The sequence below is a fragment of the Pseudorca crassidens genome, chromosome 8, assembly GCF_039906515.1.
Source record: "Pseudorca crassidens isolate mPseCra1 chromosome 8, mPseCra1.hap1, whole genome shotgun sequence".
Classification (NCBI taxonomy): Eukaryota; Metazoa; Chordata; class Mammalia; order Artiodactyla; family Delphinidae; genus Pseudorca; species Pseudorca crassidens.
This window is the reverse complement of record NC_090303.1, coordinates 60,992,570-61,013,770: the sequence shown is the minus strand read 5'-3', so window position 1 is coordinate 61,013,770 and position 21,201 is coordinate 60,992,570. Positions and strand designations below refer to the sequence as shown.

Genomic DNA, 21,201 nt, shown 5'->3' with positions numbered 1-21,201 from the left:
TCTTAAGCTGTGTCCACCTCATTTTCCAGGGACTAGACTGCTTCTATATTTAAGCACCCAAACCATAATTTTATGGTTTTTACATTTTATAATATGTCAGAATCTTTGAGGTGAGAAGTGCATTCTTTGATTAAAAAATTAGTTGCTTGTATTGCTTGTCTGGTTTTGTAAAGAAACCAAGGTGGGACATATAATAGCTTTTGGATATATCTAAGTTTAAGTAATAGTAAATAACAAACCTATTTTAAAATAACTTTGAAGCAGCACTGAAGACAGTCTTTTTCTAGAATTTGAATTTGAGTTCTCTGAGTCATATACCAGTGTCCCTAGTTCTACTAAAGCAGAACTAGAGATTGTGTGTGGGTTAGTAAATATTTGTGCAGAGGTGGTGAGAGCAGGGGAAATATTTCTTCTGAGCATTCTGTACCGTCAACCCAGTGATCTGCAGAAGGTGAAGGTGGGCGCGCTACAGGGAACTGAGAGAATAATTGATGATGGTGAAGCAGATAGGAACTAGGTATGGATTGACAGATAATGTGGAAATGAAGACAGATGCTGATGCCACATGTGCCATTAAAACAATAACTTGCATTAGAGCATGAATGTGAAGGTTCTTTCATTGAAATTCTCCCAGTATGTCAAAGATATTTAAAATCACAAGTTTTAAAAAAAAGTAAACACGTGCAATCTGTGTTTGTTGGAAAACAATAAAAAATACAGATAAGCCAAGATTATTTTTAAAAAGCCACCCATGATCCTTTTATTCAGCAATAATCATTCGTTCTGAAAGTTTGGGTATTTTCCTTGGAGTGAGAGCCCAGGCTTGTGCTGTCTAATTCAGTAGCCACTAGCCACCGGCCACATGCTATTGAGCACTTGAAACATGGAGGGTCTGAATTGTGATGTGTTGTGAATGTAAAATATACATCAGATTTCAAACATTTATAGGGAAAGGAATTTAAAACACTTCATTAATAATTTTACTTATTTATTTTTATTAAAGTATAGTTGATTTATAGTATTATGTTAATGTCAGGTATACAACATAGTGATTCAAAATTTTATAGATTATACTCCATTTTAAGTTATTATAAAAGAATGGCTATGTTCCCTGTGTTGTACAATATATCCTTGTAGGTTATTTTTTAATACATAGTAGTCTGTACCTCTTAATCCCCGTACCCTTATCTGGTTCTTCCTTCCTTCGCTCTCCCCACTGGTAACCGCTAGTTTGTTCTCTATATCTGTGAGTCTCTTTCTGTTTTGTTATACTCATTTGTTTGTTTTATTTTTTAGATTCTCATGTAAGTGATAACATACAGTATCTGTCTTTGTCTGTCTAACTTATTTCACTAAGCATAATACCCTCTAGGTTCATCTGTATTGTTGCAAATGGCAGGATTTCAATGAACAGATACAGTTCATTAATGACTTTTACGTTGATTATGCAGGCATACTTTGGAGATAATGCGAGTTGGGTTCCAGACCACTGCAATAAAGCAAATATCAAAATAAAGCAAGTCACATGAATTATTTGGTTTCCCAGGGCATATAAAACTTAGGTTTATAGTGTAGTTTGTTAAGTGTGTAATAGCATTATGTCTAAAAAAATGCATATACCTTAATTTAAAAATACTTTATTGCTAAAAAATGCTAACTATCTTGTGAGCCTTCACACGATAGAGTGAGTTCTCTTTTCTCTATGCTAACATCAAAGAACACTGATCACAGATCACCATGACAAATATAACAATAATGAAAAACCTTGAAATATTGTGAGAATTGCCAAAATGTGACACAGACAGGAAGTGAGCAAACGCTATTGGGAAAATGGCGCCCATAGTCTTGCTTCACTCAGGGTTGCCACCAATCTTCAATTTGTAAAAAATGCAATTATCTGTGAAGCGCAATAAAGCAAAGCACAATTAAATGAGGTATGCCTGTATTTTGAATTAATATTTTGGATATATTGGATTTAAACAAAATATGTTATTTAAAGTAATTTCACCAGTTTCCCTTTACTTTTTTAGATGTGGGTCCTGGAAAACATAAAATTATATATGTGATTCACATCTGTCTTCCATTATATTTCTATTGGGCTGCATCGGTCTAGGTCATTAGCAGAAAGTGGAGGTTGGTTGAGGTGTGTGATACTGTTCATAGAAATGGATGTGGGAGGTGAGGGAAGTTTGAATAGACACTGGAGGGGAGGTGATGGGGTGAGTGGAGAATGACTGATGTGATGTACATGTCAATCACACCCACCTGTCCTCTCTTCCCCAGAAACTCCCAGCATCCTCAGGGCCTCCACCCAGTCTGGGAGAGCAATGAACTGAACTGGGTGGGTGACTGAAAGGGGAGGAAGTTGGGGGCCTCCCAGCTTGAGCCTCACTGGAAGCAGAGTGAGGGAACTTGATATGGTTAATGTTCCCTTCTCCTTCTCTTCTTAATGGTTATATATTTAACCTAAATCGCCCAGTGCTTAATCTACTACCCTAAAGTGAGCTAGGTGTTCTTGAAGGCTCCCATAAGCATTTCTGATCATCGTTTTAAGTTGTATTATTGCCCTCCTCTCTTGGTTGTATACAGGAGTGCCTCTTCTTCTAGTTGATGAAGACCTTGAGAAGATCTTTTTAGCTCCATTTTCCCTTAGGTTGCACATGGTGCTTATAGGTGGTTAGGGGCTCAGATTACATATCGATAATTCACATGACTTCTTAAAAGTCCTAGTTAAAATGATGGAGTGATCAAAGGCTCTTCTGAGTCTTTTTCTCCTCTCAAAATGAAACCTTAGTGTATTTTAAAATTGCACTTAGCAGTGCCTAGCGACCTGAAAGAATTAAATGAAATGTCTTAAAATGTCCTTTCTTGAGCACTGAAGTAATCAGATTTTAAAAAATAATTAAAAATCCAATAAAGTAATATGAGCTTGTTATAGAGAAATTTTAAATGACATAAGTGGATGAAATGTGAAGTTTCTATCTCTATAGCCCACATTTAGTCCCACTTCCAACTCTCAGTTAGATATTAATCCTTCCAGGTCCTTGTTTTTCCTTCCTCCGTTCCTCCCTCCCTCCCTTCCTTCCTTCCTTCCTTCCTTCCCTCCCTCCTGTCTACCTATAGTATATACTTATAAATATTTGCATAAGTGGGGATATTCACACCCACATATATATGTATTTACATACACACACTAATATGTTCATATATATGTATATAGGTTCCTTTTTGATAATAAAATGGGATACATTTCCTAATGGTAAAAACACAGCAAATGAGTCTAGCATTAATGGGCATTTACAAAGTAGTTTTTAAGTCCGTTTTGCTAGATGTAAAGTAACCCTGTGGTTTCATACTAGCAAGATTTAAATTTCTTCTGTAGGAAATGAATGTTTAGCTGATTTTTTTGCAGGGACAGAGTGTAAACCACTGTTTTAAGAGTGATTGGGGGGCTTCCCTGGTGGCGCAGTGGTTGAGAGTCCGCCTGCCGATGCAGGGGACACGGGTTCGTGCCCTGCTCCGGGAAGATCCCACATGCCGCGGAGCGGCTGGGCCCGTGAGCCATGGCCGCTGAGCCTGCGCGTCTGGAGCCTGTGCTCCGCAACGGGAGAGGCCACAACAGTGAGAGGCCCGCATAACGCAAAAAAAAAAAAACCCAAAAAAAGAGTAATTGGGAAGATTTTTTAAAATCCCAGTTTACAGCATTAACAGGTAGTATCAAATCATATTACTGGGAAAAGATGAGAATAGACAATCCATTATTTATATGGGAGAGGAAAACAGATGGTGGGAATAGGAAGGTCATCATTCAAAGCAACCTTGCCAAATTAGTGGACACAGTGGCAGCAATGTCAGAAATGAGAACACAAGGAAATGAAAGAACCCTAGATGTGGCTTGTTCAGTAGCTCCCAGGTCTTTCCCACAGGGAATGCTTTTGGCAGCTAACCACATACCTGCCTATTTCAAACACATTCTTCTTCCTTTATCTCCATAATCATTACATTCCCAGAACCCTAATCTTTAAGAACCAACCTTTCTTGAATGTTTCTCTATTCCAGATACTCTGCATCTATTAGCACATTTAATCCCCATAACAGTACATAGTAGACATCATGGCCGTGTTTTATAGATGAAGAACTTAGTAGTTGGAGGAGCTACACCCGGAATCTGGGTCTATCTGACTCTTTCTTAAAAAGCCATAATGTAACCTCTTGGATAGATTATTCTGACTGCACAGGTCGAATGTATACTATTAATGTGATGTAAGTCATTTTCTTTCTTTCTTTATATTACTGTAAAAGATGGAAAACTGTCTTTCAACCTGCCATGTATTGGAAAACATCTTCCTTAGAGTGAACTTGATCTGACTATATTTTTCTAATTTGGCTAGCTTGAATGAAAAATGAATCCCACTTGTACTCTTTATCTACTACTTCCTACGTTAAAAAAACGGTTGTATCTATGAGAAACGGATGCCATTCAACTAATCCCTTCTCTTCCCCTCACTCTAAAATTCCTAGAAGCTCTGCAAAAGTGATACTCACGCAGCCTGAGTTTTCTTTTACGTGGTACCATATTTTAAATGCACCAGAGTGATGAACAGATCACTGAGTGTAGTGGAGTTTTTGAAGGGGGGCCTTGAATTCACATGTGTCCCAACATTGAATGGACACAGAATAAATAATGAGCCATATATATCTACAGCATTATTTTTCAGATGTGTAAGGATTCTATTACCAGTTAGTACGTACAAATGCTTTGAAAGTGTTACTAAATTCATAACATATATTCATTACATATTTTTCCCAACCAACTACAATCACTCTTATGTGGGGTGTCTATGAAAATTTTTTGATATTAAAAAGTTGGGAAACATATTAGAATATTTCACATTATAGAGAAATTCTGGAGTGATTTGAAGAATACTTTTGTTAAGTGACCAGTTACCCCCTAATTTATCCTATGAAGCAATGTAGATTTTGAAGCACAACATTCCACTTGACTATAGAAAAGTCTACGTTTCCTTAGTTATTAAGCTGTCACGTGAATCATTAAGTTGGACATTTTGCTTTATTCATATTTCTCATTGTCACCATATCTCGAAAATTAGGCAAAATCAGATGTGGCCAAAAGATAAAATGAATTCATTTGCCATGACTGAGCTGTGGGGTTCTCCTTAATCCCCGAGTCTCTGCCTTATTGAAAGGCCGTGTTTATTAGCAGCAATATATTGAGAAAATAGATTATTTCTATTGCAACTCTTCCTCTTCTTCTTTTTTTAAAGTATTTTCATCACAAATTCTGTATTTTCATGTGGGAAGTTTGAAAGTACCTGAATATATATAGGTTAAGAAATTGCCTGTGTTTCTGCAACCCAGCAATACTATTACTCTTAAAAATTTTGTTGCATTTCCTTATGATCTTTTTGCATCATCTATCTATATAATATACATAACTTGAATGATACCGTATATAACTTGTGTGACCTCTTTTTATTTCACCAGCTTGTTCTTGCGTATTGATAGATTTCCCAGCTTTCCATGATATGTACAGATAGCAAATTAAATATCATACATTTGTTTTGTTTTGTTGCTGGATTCTTATGATCATCTAAGTGGCTGTATTTTGGGAGAGGGTGATGCACCAGCAGTGGTCCATTAAATTATCAGGGGTTATGGTGAAGTTGAGTAGTTGTTAATTACCTGGAACTTTGGTTTTACAAATTTGAAATAGACACTCTTTTCATTTCCTCTAGCTAATCACCTAAATTGCAGTAGTTTTGGAGTGGAAGAGCAAATCAGTTTGTGATCATTTCAGTCATTAAGAAAAAAGCATCCAAAGGAGATTTCTTTGCAGGTCCTATTGATTTAGAAATATTCAACTACATGAAATGATATCTAGCTCTTCTTTTTTCTGGCTTAAATTCTTACTTTCTATCCAAGGCAGAGGAGTCATGGTCATTACCAAATCATTTACCTTGCATCTATGTTAAATGAAGAATGGTTTTTTTTTTTTTTTTTTTAAAAAAGGTATTTTTAAAGATTTGGGTGAGACTTTATTTCTTTAAAATAGTGAAAACTGCAAAACATTTAAGTAACAATTAACAATCCAAATCTTCCTGATTATCATGTAGTGTGATTAGTCTGATTTCCCAGTTTTAAAGCCAAAGACCAAGAATACATAGCCTCCTCCATCTTTATTTGTCATACTTCTCTCAAGTTACCCAGGGGTGGGTTTCACCACCTTCGTCTCGAAGGCAGAGAGTATTGCTGCCAATGCTGTTGCTGAATTCAGCAACATTCAATTAAAATTAAATGGTTTCCTTAGAAATAAAATTGAGAAGCAAGATGGCAGAAAGTTGATGGCCCTTGCCTTAAGCGAGCTTATTGTAATCTTGTATGTGTGTGTTGAAAGTTTCCACACAAAAAAAAGAAAGCTGGGCAGAAAAAAATGAATAGTACTTTAGAGAAGCAAAGAGGTTTAATAACCTGTAACTGGATATTCCATATCAGTCTGAACTGACTGTATCAGAATCACCTGGGCATTTGTTAAAAATATTCTTACTGGGAACTGAGCTCAGACCCACTGAATCAGAATCTCCAAGGAGGGGATGACTAGGAATCTGCTCCTCAGACCATCATTTTGATGTGTTGTCAAATGTGAATCCCGTGTATTGAACCACAGCTTGGGAGCACCTTGTCAGAATCAGATTTTCCTGCTCTTTTTCTCTCATTGAAGATGAAATATCGATACCCCTTCCCCTTCATTTGTTCAACAAACATTTGTTGAGGTCTTATTATGTGCCAGTCTTTGCGCGAGGTGTCAGGGAAATAAGGATTTACATACATGTCCTTGCCCTCATGGGGCTGATAGTCTAAAGAGCAGAGACAGGCGTTTTAAAACTTGAGGGAAAGAGATATAACAAGGTAGAGGAAACCAGGGGCTTGCCTCTTCCCCCAGTGCCCTAATATACCAAGCCAACTGAAATCCTTCCCCGTCCTCCGTGCCCCCGGTAATCCTTCCTTAAAGAGATATCTGAGCCCCCAAATAACTTACTCATAAGTTATGACTCCAAGAAAGCATTTCCTATATTAGATCAGTCTAGTTCTATTTCTAACCTTAAAAGAATTTTAAACATCTTATCATATGCATTACTTCTTAAGTAAAGAGAACAGTATGATAAACCACTATGTACCCATCACTCAGCTTCAGTTATTTTTATTACCTAGAGAATCTTGTCTCATCTGAATTTCCCACCCTTTCTCCTCACCCTGGATTACTTTCATTATATCATTTCACATGGAAATATTTCAGTATGTATTTCTAAAAATATAGGCTCCTTTTTTCGGACATAAATAGAATATCATTGTGTCTAAGAAATGAACAATAATTCCTTAGTATCATCAAATATTCAGTGCATTTATGTTTTCCCAACTGTCTTTTGTTTTAAATTTACTTTTTGGCCACGCTGTGTGGCCTTCAGGATCTCAGTTCCCCAACTAGGTATTGCACCTGGGCCACAGCAGTGAAAGCCTGGAATCCTAACCACTAGGCACCAGGAAACTCCAAATATTATAGTTTTTTTTTTTTTTTTGGCCACGCAGCATGGCTCACGGGATCCTAGTTCCCCGACCAGGGATTAGCAGCAAAAGTGCAGAGTCGTCACCACTGGACCGCCAGGGAATTCCCCTCAACTGTCATAAAATTTTTGTAGTTTGTTTAAATCAGGATCTAAATAAGTTCCACTCATTGCAGTTGGTTTATACATCTCTTAAGTAACTTTGTCTCTTCATCTTTTTTTTCTTGCGGTTTTTGTTGAAGAAGTCAGATTTGTCCTATAGAGTTTCTCATAGTCTAGATTCTGCTGATTTCATCCCCATGGTGTCATTTGTATTCTCTGTAAACTGATGGTTCAATCTAGAGGCTCCACCATTCCAGTCTGATCCTTTAAGCACATTTTAGTTGCACATTGGAACGTGAGTGTGTCTGTGAGCCAGGGGCAAACCATTGGTGAGATGGTGAAGGAGCATAGTAGGGACTGGTGCAAAAGTGGCACACCCATCCCCAGTGAGTAGTAGGAGGGAGGAAAAGGAACATTTATTGAGCGTCCCGCTGTATACGGCCACAGGACCGGGTACTTTCCATACGATCTCAGATAAACACATGTGCTGTGTTGTGTATGGAGGATCAGTCCCATTTTCATGCGGAAACTCTGGCTCAGAGAGAGTTCATAACCTGTCTGTTTCCCAGGGTTAGTGGGTGGAGTCAGGATATGAACAAGAGTCTGTTTGTCTCTAAAGTATGTCCTTCTCTTGCCTCTGTACACATGGGGCTACAGGGCCAACCAGGCATTGTAAATGAGCACAATTGACCTGACACTGAAAAAAGAAAGAACAAAAAAAGCAACAGCCCAAGGGTGATAATAGGCAGCGCTTCCAGTGGCCTCAGTGTTGGGAAGTGGAGAGGACTGTGGCAGGAGCCCCCCTCAGCTCCAGTCCTGCTGTCATGTGGATCCAGTGTTGCTAGGTCTTTTGAGTTTTCAAGAGACGCTAAGCATCTGAATTTCTGTGGAAAATCTCTAGATTTAAAAATGTTAGCTGCTAATTCTGACTTAAAAAAAAAAACCCACACTGTTCAGGCCAGTGCTCTGGACCAAACCAAATGAATGTGCAGCCTGCCACCCCCGTACCTCCCCATGCTGCTAGGAAGTATGTCTGCAGAAGAGTGGCATTAAAGACTGCCTGAGTCAGCTGTCAGAGGTAGGTGTTGCCCTTGGCCTTAGAGAAAGGAAATAGTAAGCAGCTCTTAAAAGACATCAGGTGACAATGGAGCACATCTTCAAAAGGTGAGAGAGCGTTTAGATACTGTAAAGAGAAAGCCAAGTTTCTGAAGTCTCATCTGTTCAGATCAGACCTTCACAAAGGAACAGCCTTCATCATGTAACTTTCTTCACCCTCACGGTGATGCGTCCTTACTGTGCCCCAGACAGCATTCTGAGCACTTTATGTTTCAGCTCATTTGAACCTCACCGCAACCCTGTCATTATCCCTGTTACAGAACGGTAACACGGGGCTGAGATTCGAACCCAGTTTGCCTCCAAAACCTGCTTCCTTACTTAATACCCTATGTGGTCGTTCTTCCATTAGGTAGTTCCTCATTCAAGGCATAGAATGTTAGAAGCTGGAAATCACTGGCTGTGGAGCCCTAAAGCTTTATGCTCTACTATCTTGAGCTTTCAGTGAAACAGAAGAATCTTTCTTTTTTTCAGGCAGAGCTTGATGAGTCTGAGCTAATTTACGTACCTTTCATCAGCTGGCGTTTACATCTCAATTCAGGTAGATAATTCCTTTTCCAAACACCTATTTATTCTTTACTATCTCAATAGCAGATATAGGACAGGAAAATAAATTTATAAGTGAGTATCATTTGTCCTGTTTTCAGTTCAGTGGGAATGTCAACAGTTTAAAAAATGACTTTATTGATAAGTAATATAACATAATAAAATACATTCTTCTTTGCTTTTCTGGAAGGAGGTGATTCATAGACGTTGGCTTTAAGCTTACCCAATCTTCTCAGTAAAGCTGGGAGCTTGGAGAGTAAGGACATTTGGGTTTCATTTCTTTGTGCAAGTAAAGGTACTTTGTCACAGTTATTTGCAAGAGAGTTAATAAGCCTATAGCGTATATAGACAGTCATTTTCTTCCTCTCAGGCAACTCAAGCCTTCCTTATTACTGGGTATGGTGACTAATGAGGGCCTCTGCAGCTTCACTGAGATAAAAGGGCAGGGCAGTTTGGCATTCAGGCAAAGAAAACCCCTACGTGGCTTGGAGCATTCATGCCCTTCAATAACTACTCGCTGAACTTGAAGACAAAGACCTTCTTTCCCACGCAGCTTCCTCCCTCCTTGTCTAGACATTCTGTAAGCAGTCTCCTAGTTACGGGGGTGCAGTGCTCCAGCCCCCCAAGCCTGTACCCAGCCTCCTATCACCAGTCGGAGGGTGGATGTTGGGAGATGCAGCTCCTGTGCTGTGAGCTGCAGGGACTCTGGAGTTATAATTCCCAAGAGGAAGTCATGAATCCTGAAAGGACTTTGATAAGGACAGTGATGGTTAGAAATTGAGCTTAGGGGTACTTTACCACAGCTGATAGCACGATAGCTAAAGCTGTCCAGTCCAGTTTTGTAGCCTTGAGCCACATGAGGCTATTTGATTTTAAAAAAATGTTAATTGTGGTAAAAATACATGTAACATAAGATTTACCATTTTTAAGTGTACAGTTTAGTTGTGTTAAGAATATTCATATTGTTGTGCAACCCATCCCCAGAAATTTTTCATCCTGCAAAACTGACACTGACACTGTGTACCCATTAAACAGCTAACTCTCTGTCCTCCTCCCCACTCCCACCCCCGCCTGCTCCAGCCCCTGGTAACCACCATTCTACTTTCTGTCTCTATGAATTTGACTACTCTAGGGACCTCATATAAGTGAAATTACACAGTATTTGCGTTTTGGGGACTGGCTTATTCTACTTAGCATAAAGTACAGATAAACGTACTTTGAAATATTCTTAACAAATATTTCCTAGGACATACCTGTAAGTTTAATTGTCTGTGGGGGTTAAATTGGAGTGTTTCATTAATTGGAACTGTTAGTTTATTGCTAACCTGGCAAGAATCCTAATTGGTATTTACCACAAAGAAGCCTATTCAGTAGACTTGCTCTTTAAGCCTGTTGCTTTTAAAGATTTTTACTTGAAAACCATAGTAAGAGAGAAATGTTATATTGCAACCCAGTACATACATATACTTATATGTGTATATCTGAACTTAAAGTTTCTTGCACGAGCGCTTACTCTTACTATGTGAGATGCACACGTTCTTTTCTAAAAAATGCTGATCTTGTCCACTATATTGATTTCATAACCCACAAAAGGGCCACAACATGGAATTTGGAAAACACTGCTATAGACATTCCTGGGTTCAGTTTTAGGCCTGTAGTATAACCCTGTACCCACATCCCCACCTCTGGATCCCTGTGGTTCAGAAGACAGCTTCAGAATTGTGCCTCAAAGCAAGCAAGTTAAGAAAAAAGCCATCAATCATGGCTTTATTTCCGAGTAAGCTTTGTTCACTGATTTTAATGCTGGCTTAAGTAGAGTGTAGTTATAGAAAATTCATTATTGAATGGTTATACTGTTTTCCAAAGCTGAGTATAAATGATTAAAAAAGTCTATGTAATAAATTTCTGCATTAGCATGTGTGATTGGGAGTTAAATTTTAGTTTATTTTTCTTCGTGGAAGAGATTATGACATTTCATAATGCTGTATAAGATTATAGAGGGAAAGGGAGAAAAATGGTAAAGTCGGTTTTTTGTCATACATGAATGATTTAACAGTTTATAAAAATCCTGTAAACAGAGATTTCAAAATGCATGTTTTATACAGTGTATAGATGAGTTAACTTTTCAGATTTTTTAACCTGGTATGTTAGCCAGTATTTTGACAAATAATGGGAACAAAATTGAGATTCCTGGAATTAGTTTCAAAAGAATTTCATCTCAGGGTGAGCAGAAAATTGGCTTTCTGATGGGCCAGTTTTTCTTTTCCTGTTTAAGGAGGCGACTGCAGGAGGCCTGCCCGCTATTTGTGTAAATAATAGTAATGAAAATTTGTGTACTCCCTGAGTAACTCTGAATTGGGCAGGCTGTAAAGAAAAAAAAAAAAGGAAAACAAAGTACTAGAGAATAACTATAATAATGCTGAATAAAAAACTTGTCCTAACTATAACTCAAATAAGAATTTGCCACTTTTGAAATTTTAGATGTTGGGACATAGAAATAGAACCAAATTTTTTCCTTAAAATAAAATTCCTAAATCGGTAATATCCCCTGGTTTTATTTGTTTTTAATCTTTTGTGTGTGATTATATAAGTATAAATACTTGTAGGAAAATTGAAAACAAAGGAAAATATAAAAAAACACAGAAAGAATTTAGTGGTCAGGCTACCACTTCTGGTCTTTTTCTATGCATATTTTCATGTAGTTAAGATAATTTTTTTTCAAAGAAATTTATTTATTTTATTTATTTATTTTTGGCTGCACTGGGTCTTTGTTGCTGCTCGCGGGCTCTCTCTAGTTGCGGCGAGCAGGGGCCACTCTTCGTCGCGGTGGGCAGGCCTCTCACTGTGGTGGCCTCTCCTGCTGCGGAGCACGGGCTCTAGGCACGCGGGCTCCAGCAATTGCAGCATGTGGGCTCAGTAGTTGCGGCTCACAGGCTCCAGAGCACGGGCTCAGCAGTCATGGCGCACAGGCCCAGCTGCTCCGCGGCATGTGGGATCTTCCTGGACCAGGGCTCGAACCCACGTCCCCTGCATCGGCAGGCGGCCCCTCAACCACTGCGCCACCAGGGAAGCCCTAAGATAATTTATTTTGGACACCCCCCCTTCACCTCCCCAAACCATTTCTCTATGCAATTAAAAACTCTTCACAAACATTTTAATGGTTTTATAGTATTCTACCATATAGATGTAACATAAATTTTTAGCCACTTCTCTGATGCTGGACAGTTAAGTTTCCATCAGTTTTTCACCTGTATAAATACCGCTGTAATGCACACTTTTGTGCATGAATCTTGTCTATATTCCTGATCATTTCCTTAGAGTAGATACACAGAAATGGAACTCCCTTTCATCTACTGCTCTGTCTCCTCCCTGTCACAGCCAACTTCTTTGAAAAGCCATCTGTGTGCACTGGCTCCATTTCCTTCCTAAAACCTGGCTTAAAAGCCTTCAGTGGCTTTAGTGTTTATTATGGGACAGACACTAAAGTCCCTGCCGTTGCCTTCAAGACCCAACATGAACTAGCCTCTCTCCCTGCATCTCCAGCCTCTTCCCCGTTACCTCTGGCTCAGCCACACTGGCTATTGGATGTAATGGCTCCTTCCCCTTTCTCCAGCCACAGGGCCTTCAAACCTGCATAGCCTCCCTCTGGAATAGTCTCACTCCCCCACCCATCTGTCCTTTGTGGACTATAAGGTAAGGTATCTACTTAGAGGAAGTGGTTGGAAGTTTGAAGAGAAGTGAAAGTCTCAAAAGTGCATTTAGGAGTTAAAGAGAGGAATTGTCCAGACAAAGTACACAAGGGGTTTCCAGGTAGCAATGAGGGCCACTTTCCGGGTATATTCAGAGTCAGGAATGTGAGCTTCACATCAAGGGAAATGGAATTGTCCTCTAGGGCTATGATCACCTTTAGCTTCTGGAGAAAAGAGCTTTGCTTAAACTCAGTTCACCTGATGAGTTCAGTATCCACTTCCTGTGTTTATTTTTCTCAGTCTTGTAGCATTGTCCTACCTCCTCCTGACTAATTCAGTTTATGTGGGTGATAGCACGATTTGTCATAGAATAAGTGGAGGACTTTACAAATAAATACTTTTGGGGTCATTGGAAACCTCACTGTGAAAGTCCTCATTTCTGGGTTTATTGGGAAGTTGTAAAGTTGCTCTGTTCAGTAGGATTTCTATTACCCACCTGTGGCTATTTAAATTGAAATGAATTAAAATTTGTAATAAAATTAAAAATTTAATCCCTTAATTACACTAACTACAGGCCAATAGCCACTTGAGGCTGGTGGCCACCGTATTACACCGTGGAGATGGAACATTTTCGTCATTGTAGAAAGTTCTGAACAGCACTGATCTAGAGAGCAGACAAGGGTCCAGCGGAGTCATCTCTGAGGCTAGTCATTGTGTAGAATGGTGATCCAGGAAAAGTAATGGACAGTTGGCTTTGGCTAGTTTGCTACAGGTTGTGATACACAGTTTATGGGTTCATCTAACATTACAAAAAAAATGACATAAAAATTCTGCTCCCTTCTGGCATTCCCAGTCATTCCCAGAATTCAGCAGAAAAGCCAGCTTCTCTGGGCCCACATATCCCTGGGCTTCCTTTGCCTATGTATTCGTCATGGTCAAGTGACTCAGATGACCTGCAGACCAAGCAGATGTCCAAGCTGAAGAATAAGTGCTAGTCAAAACCTCCTAGGGGCAGGACAGGAATAAAGACACAGACATAGAGAATGGACTTGAGGACACGGGGAGGGGGGAGGGTAAGCTGGGACGAAGTGAGAGAGTGGCATGGACATATATACACTACCAAATGTAAAATAGATGTTAGTGGGAAGCAGCTGCATAGCACAGGGAGATCAGCTCCGTGCTTTGTGACCACCTAGAGGGGTGGGACAGGGAGGGTGGGAGGGACACGCAAGAGGGAGGGGATATGGGGATGTATGTGTATATGTATAGCTGATTTGCTTTGTTATACAGCAGAAACTAACACACCATTGTAAAGCAATTATACTCCAATAAAGATGTTAAAAAAAAGAAGAAAGAAAAAAAAGATTTATCTGTTATTTACTTATTAATTTATTTTTGGCTGTTTCGGGTCTTAGTTGCAGCATGTGGGATCCTCGTTGAGGCATGTGGCATCTTTCGTTGCGACGTGCAGGCTCCTCGTTGTGGTGCGTGGCCTTCTCTCTCGCTGTGGTGTGCGGGTTTTTCTCTTCTTTGGTTGCGGCACGCAGGCTTCAGGGTGCGTGGGCTCTGTAGTTGTGGCACGCGGGCTCAGTTGTCCCACGGCATGTGGGATCTTAGTTCCCTGACCAGGGATCGAACCTGCGTCCCCCACGTCGTAAGGTGGACTCTTCACCACCGGACCACCAGGGAAGTCCCAGATTTTTACTGTTTTTAAGGATCGAGTAAAGTAAGGTTCTGCTCATAGATCAGACACCAGCACTTTTGACATGGCCCAACAATGGGGGCAGAAGGGAAGTCCTATTACATACGAGAGTCATACAAACACAGGACAACGCGTTCTTTCCCGATCTTACCTTCTTCTGGGTCTGTTTCACTTGATTTGGCTCAGCCAGCAATTCTTCCCACCTCCAAATTCTAGGAATCCTCTATAAAGGCATTTTATCTTATAATTATTGTAGGTCTTCCTTACACATACAGAGTCTTGGTTTATTCGTCTCTACCCCTCAAGTTTGAAGATAATGTGGTTTTGTGAAAATGGGAAAGGTTAAGAGGAGGAAGAACTGGAGTCCCTTTTATTTTCTTGCCTTTTCTTTCCCCCAAAGGGGCTAGGGGCTATTTTCCTGAGCTAGGAGGGAATTATTTGCAGAGTTATGGACTACCTACTTCTCTGTGCCCTGGGGAGGGACCTGTCATAAGCACTGCCAGGAGGAACTCTGGCAGCCCGGGGTGTGTGTACACAGACTGCCCTGAAGTAGCCTGGATGTAGACGTAGCAATATGGTTCCTCACAAAGATGTTTCTAAACGTAGAATGTTGCTGACTCTGTGACTTGATAACTGGTCCAGTAATGAGTGAGGGGAGTTGATTTTGATTGGCTTGCTCAACAGAAATTTTGAGACACTGCTCTATTTGAGTGGTCAAAACCCAAAGAAAATATCTCGTATACTCACGTAGCCTCTACAAGTTGCAAAATATGTTCTCAAGAATCATTTCATTTGATGCTCATGATACATCTGTGGGCTGGGGCAAAACATGAGGCTCAGGGCTTCCCTGGTGGCGCAGTGGTTGAGAGTCCGCCTGCTGATGCAGGGGACACGAGTTCGTGCCCCGGTCTGGGAAGATCCCACATGCCGCAGAGCGGCTGGGCCCGTGAGCCATGGCTGCTGAGCCTGCGCGTCCGGAGCCTGTGCTCCACAATGGGAGAGGCCACAACAGTGAGAGGCCCGCGTACCACAAAAAAAAAAACCCCAAAAAACAAAAAAAAAAATCCATGAGGCTCAGAGTGGTAAAAACAAAAAAAAAAAATCCAAAAAACAAAAAAAAAAATCCACGAGGCTCAGAGTGGTAAAGTGATTTGCTCAAGGTTACACAGCTAGTAGGTGACGAGGCTGAGTTTTGAATGCCAGTTGCTTTTCTGAGAATATTGCTTTACTTCTCATTTATATTTTAATGGAGAAGCAGATGGTAAGGATAGTTCCTGATGCTCCAGTGGGATGGATGATGAAGCTGGCTGCTGAGACAGGGAACGTTAGGAAGGGATCCAGTTTAGGGAAAATGATGAACTCAGCTTTGGATATCAGGTAGGCTGGGTCTGTGGGTCAGGAGCTCAAGGAGAGAACTGAGCTGGAATTATATATGTAGGTCACTGGTTCGTAAATGACAAGCGAAGCTCTGGGCATGGATGAGTTTTCCCAGAAAGAAAAGAGCATTAAATGAGGAAGGAAGGGCCTAGCAGTGAGGATGCTCGATGGCCAAGTAGAAGAGAACTAGCCAGCCCAGGAGCAGTTAGAGAGGCGGGAGGAAAGCCAAAAGGTGCTTGAGTGTTATGTCGTTGAGGTAGAGAAAGATATATATCAAAGAGTGGTGTATCTTTCGGTTTACTTCCAGACCCATTTCCCCACGAGCACCTCAAAAACTATCATATGGCAGACGTGCATCTCTAGATCAGAGGCACTTCTGCAGTGCACTGTTACAAGGCATATTTATTTATTTTTGTATTGCTGTGACAGATGGCAGCGTGTGTGTTTTCTGCCTGGAACAATAACCTTTCCATTCTCCTGCGTCCTTGCACTTTTGGCTGTCACTGCGGTCTGTGGCGAACCTGAGATCCTTTATTCCCACAGAGTACTAAACAATACCTGGTGTCAGTGGTTTTGTGATTCTACTCCAGACACCCCACCTTCATTTGCCAGCTGGGCGCTCTTTTTTTTTTTTTTTTTTTTGCGGTACGCGGGCCTCTCACTGTCGTGGCCTCTCCCGTTGCGGAGCACAGGCTCCGGACGCGCAGGCTCAGCGGCCATGGCTCACGGGCCCAGCCGCTCCGCGGCATGTGGGATCTTCCCGGACCAGGGCACGAACCCGTGTTCCCAGCATCGGCAGGCGGACTCTCAACCACTGCGCCACCAGGGAAGCCCCAGCTGGGCTCTCTTAATGAGCTCGCTTCACACAGTTCAATACTAGAACTCTCTTAGTGGGTGAAATATGTTTGAAGAACTCACCGGTGGAATGTTCCATGTTAGGCCTGCTTCCATTCTCTCTCTTTTCAGGATGGCTTTAGCTCCTCCAAGTTACTGTTTTGTGGCCTTCCCGCCACGTGCGAAGGACGGTCTGGTGGTATTTGGGAAAAATTCAGCTCGGCCCAGGGACGAAGTGCAAGAGATTGTGTATTTCTCAGCAGCTGATCATGAACCCGAGAGCAAGGCTGAGGTAAGTCACGTGTTACTGTCTCTCACTTAACATGTATTCTCTTTCTCTGGCTTTGTCCAGCACCTTGATGTCTTAACCTGGAAGCCTGCTCACAAGTCAGAACTGTCATGTGGGTTCTGTTGATTCCTGTTTCCATTCAGGTTTGTTCATAGCCTTAAAAACAGGGTCACATGGAGAATTCTACATTCGTTGGTATGGCCCATGTTTTATACTTAAGTAAAATATTTACACAATTCCAAAGTCAAATCTATGAAATAAGATATATTCATAGAAGTCTAGCTTCTACCTTTGTATCATTCACTCCATTGCCTTTTTCTTCTATAGGTGATCATGTTTTGGAAGTTTGGGAGTTTATCCTTCCATTTAAAAAATTACATATTAATATATGGAGTAAACTACACACACATACATATCCATATGAATGTTTATCCCAGTCCCTTTTCTCCCTTCTTAGATGGATGGTAGCATGCTATATACACTTTTCTCCACTTTGCTCTTTTCAACTAAAACTGTATCTTGCAGGTCACTCCATCTGGTCTCTAAAGAGATTCTTCATCCCTCATTTGCAGCTGTGTAGTATTTCATTCTGTGGATGTAATCAGACTTTAATCAGTCCCATATTGCTGGACATTTGGGTTGTTTTCCTGTCTTTTGCTCTTACAAATAGTGCTGAAGTGAATAATAGCCTTGTGCATCTGTCACAGTATCTGGTCTTGGTTTATATATTTTTATCATGTTCAAAATTATCCACCAGTTCTTATTTCGAGTGCTTAGTCAGTATTTCTTTGGAATAGGTGCCTAGAAATGGGATTTCTGAGTCACAGGGTATGTAAATAGGTAATTTTTGTTAGATATGGTCAAATCTTCTTCCATAGCTGGTGTACCGTACCGTTTTGTGTTCCCACCAGCCATGTAAGACGGTGCCTGTTTGTTCATATTCCCAGAGTGTGTTGTCAAACTCTCATGATGGCTATCTCATGTTAGTTTTACATTCTGCTCTTTTACTAAATTCTTTTATTGGTTGTGTCAGCTTTTATTATTCTCTTGGGTTTTCCAGGTATGTTGTTATAAAACCTGCAAATAGAGATTGTTTGATTGTTCTTACATCTCTAATTATTTTCTTGTTTGTTTGGCTTATAGCTTGGATTCAGTATTAATAGTGAGGGAGATAATGGATATCTTTGCCTTTGTTCCTGACCTGAGCGGGGGACAGCCTCTAGGGCTTCCACATTAAGTAAGATGCTGGTTTGGGAACAGAGATTTATATAGTTTTGTCATGTTAAAAAGTTTACATCAATTCATACTTTGATTGCTTTTAAATCCTCAAGAATAGGTGTTGCATTTTGTTAGAGACCTTTCCAGTGATTATGGAGATAATCCCCTGATTTTTTTCTTCCTATTTAATGATAAGTTGAACCATCTTTGCATTCATGGAATAAACTTCTTGGTTATGGTATATTTAGTTGTATGTGTTTAAATTGTAATTGTTTGTTGAAGGATGAAGAATTTGGATGAAAAAAATGGGAGCTAGTAGATTAACAAACTCTTGCCCCTGACATCATCTGTATTCTTTGATGTTCTATGCTTTACAAAATAAACTGATTTTTCTGGTGACTGTGCTAGGTTTTAAGTGAGTATTCATCAGTGCGTATTTCATTTTCTTATCTGAATCTTTATCTGTTTCGATCCTTTAAAAGCATTAAGCATCACCAGAGCAACAGAACTCTACAAGGAGCTGCTTATGCGAGGTGAATTCAACAGAGACACTGAGACGAACAGGCAGAGTGCATGAGTCTGTGGTCGAGGCAGCGGCAGACTGGCTCCCACAGGATATTCGCCAGAACCGCTTGCCTCTCGTGTTGCACCACTAACTTGGTCCAAGCCCCTAAGCTTCAGCGGGACTTTCCTTTCATACAGGCAGAAAAGAGTGCTAGGTTCTCTGGCGCTCATGCTAGCTTTTAAATGGGTATTCAGTAATGTTTGAATGTCCATGTTGTTTGCATCTGAATGTTTCTTTCTGTTCCTGGAACAGAGTGGACTCGGTAAGGATGAAGTTGGCTTGGTTTGCGTTGTTACTGACCTTCCCTGTCTGTCTTCCCTAAATGTTTCTTTTTCCCAGAGAGTCATGCAAAACTGAAACAACACTTTGATTTTCATGTGGGCAGATTTAATTTCCCAAAGATGGCTATACAAAATCCCATTCCACATGTACTTCTCACAGTGTGATAGACACGCCTCCATGGAGTGGAGGGTTTATGCCCCCCCCACCCCTGCCACGAATCTTGGTGAGGACTTCCGATGGCATCATGCAGTGAAGCGTGACGGAGGTGATGCTGTGTGACCTCCAGGGCTGGATCATAAAAGGATTCAGCTTCCACTCATCTCCCTCTTTTGGAACTCTAGCCCTAAGATCCCAGGCACCATGCTGGGGGGAACCCAAACACCCATGTACACAGACCATGGGGTGGGGCCCACGTGGAGAGCCTACAGCTAGTGTCAGCTGCCAGATGTGTGAGTGAATGACATTTCAGTGATTCCAGACCTCAGGCTCTATGGAGTAGAGACACACCATCCCTTCTGTGCCCTGTCCAGATTCCTGACTCATCAAATTCACGAACATAATAAACGGTTGTTTTACACCACTAGATTTGGGGTCATTTTTTAGCAGCCATAGTAACTACAATATTGTACAAAGCCTTTTATAAATATGGCTGAAATAAATATTTTAGAAAAAATTTGTTTTCTTTTTTGGGGAATAGGTTAAATAAGTCTGTATTTTACTCACGGTTACAGTCATTTTAGGAAATAGACGAGATTCCTTTCACCAGTTAACCTATGGTATATTAATGCTCAAATACACTATAGGTTACATTATGTCCCTTTGCATAAATAAGTGCAGCTCGATACATACCAGAGTCAGTCCCTAAGGCAGCCCTGACCTTTTTTCTGAGTTCCATATCTGTGTTCTGAGTTGCCTCTGCACGTTTCCACATCCATACTCTGCAGGTAAAATAACTCTAGGGATCCAAAACCAAATTCACTTTCCCCGCCTCATTTGTTCCCCTAACAGCGCTATCGTCTGCCGCATCGTTTAATCTAGAAACCAGACAGAAGTGCTGACCCCCGTTTTCCCACTTCTCTGTGGATGCACGGGGGTGGCTGTCACTGCGTCTTGTTGCTTTCTCTCCTGTGTCCCCACCTCCACTCCACGGCCCCCAGCTCATTCACACCCACCCCCATCTCCCTTCGGCTTTAATCTGCTTATTGGTGCCCAGGTCTCTTTCTCCTGAATTCTGTTCCCTGCAGGGTCACCGGAATTTTCTTTCCAGATCACAGCTTTGTCATTGCCTTGTTTAAAAATGTTTGGTTGCTTATAGGATGAGAGTCCAGGCTGATTTGTATGCCATTCACAGCTCTTCCTGATTGGCACCCACCCTGCTCACTTTTCTTTCTTTTCTTTTCAATTAATAGACAGTTTCAGAGCAGATTTAAGTTTCCAGAAAAATGAGTATAAGTACAGAGAGTTCTCATATAACCCCTCAACTCCCCCCAACCCCCTGCCTCCCAGTTTCCCCTGTTATTAACATTTTGCCTTAATATGGTGCATTTGTTGCAATTGATGAGGCTGTACTGATACATTATCATTAACAAAGGCAGTAGTTTACATTAAAGGTCACTCTTTGTGTAATATATTGTATGGGTTTTGACAGTTTCTAATATCATGTATCTGTCATACAGAGTAGTTCCACTGCCCTAAACATCCTCCGTGTTCTGCCTGGTCATCTCTCCCTTCCCCTAACCCCTGGCAACCGCTGATCTTTTCACTGTCTCCATAGTTTTCCCTTTTCTAGAAGGTTATTTAGTTGGAATCATATAATATGTAGCCTTTTCAGATTGGCTTCTTTCACTTACTAATATACATTGAAGATTCATTCACGTCTCTTCCAGGCTTGATAGAACGTTTCT

The 21,201-nt window shown here is 40.7% G+C and overlaps 1 protein-coding gene across 1 annotated transcript in view; it reads left to right on the top strand.

Annotated features, from left to right (window-relative positions):
* Nucleotides 1-21,201, top strand: part of SCRN1 (secernin 1) — a 57,094-nt gene that overhangs the window by 2,406 nt on the left and 33,487 nt on the right. Inside the window, exon 2 of the mRNA XM_067746622.1 lies at nucleotides 17,076-17,235. Coding sequence (XP_067602723.1) covers nucleotides 17,077-17,235 — 159 coding nt within the window. The 5' untranslated portion in view covers nucleotide 17,076. The remainder of the gene's footprint in view (nucleotides 1-17,075; nucleotides 17,236-21,201) is intronic.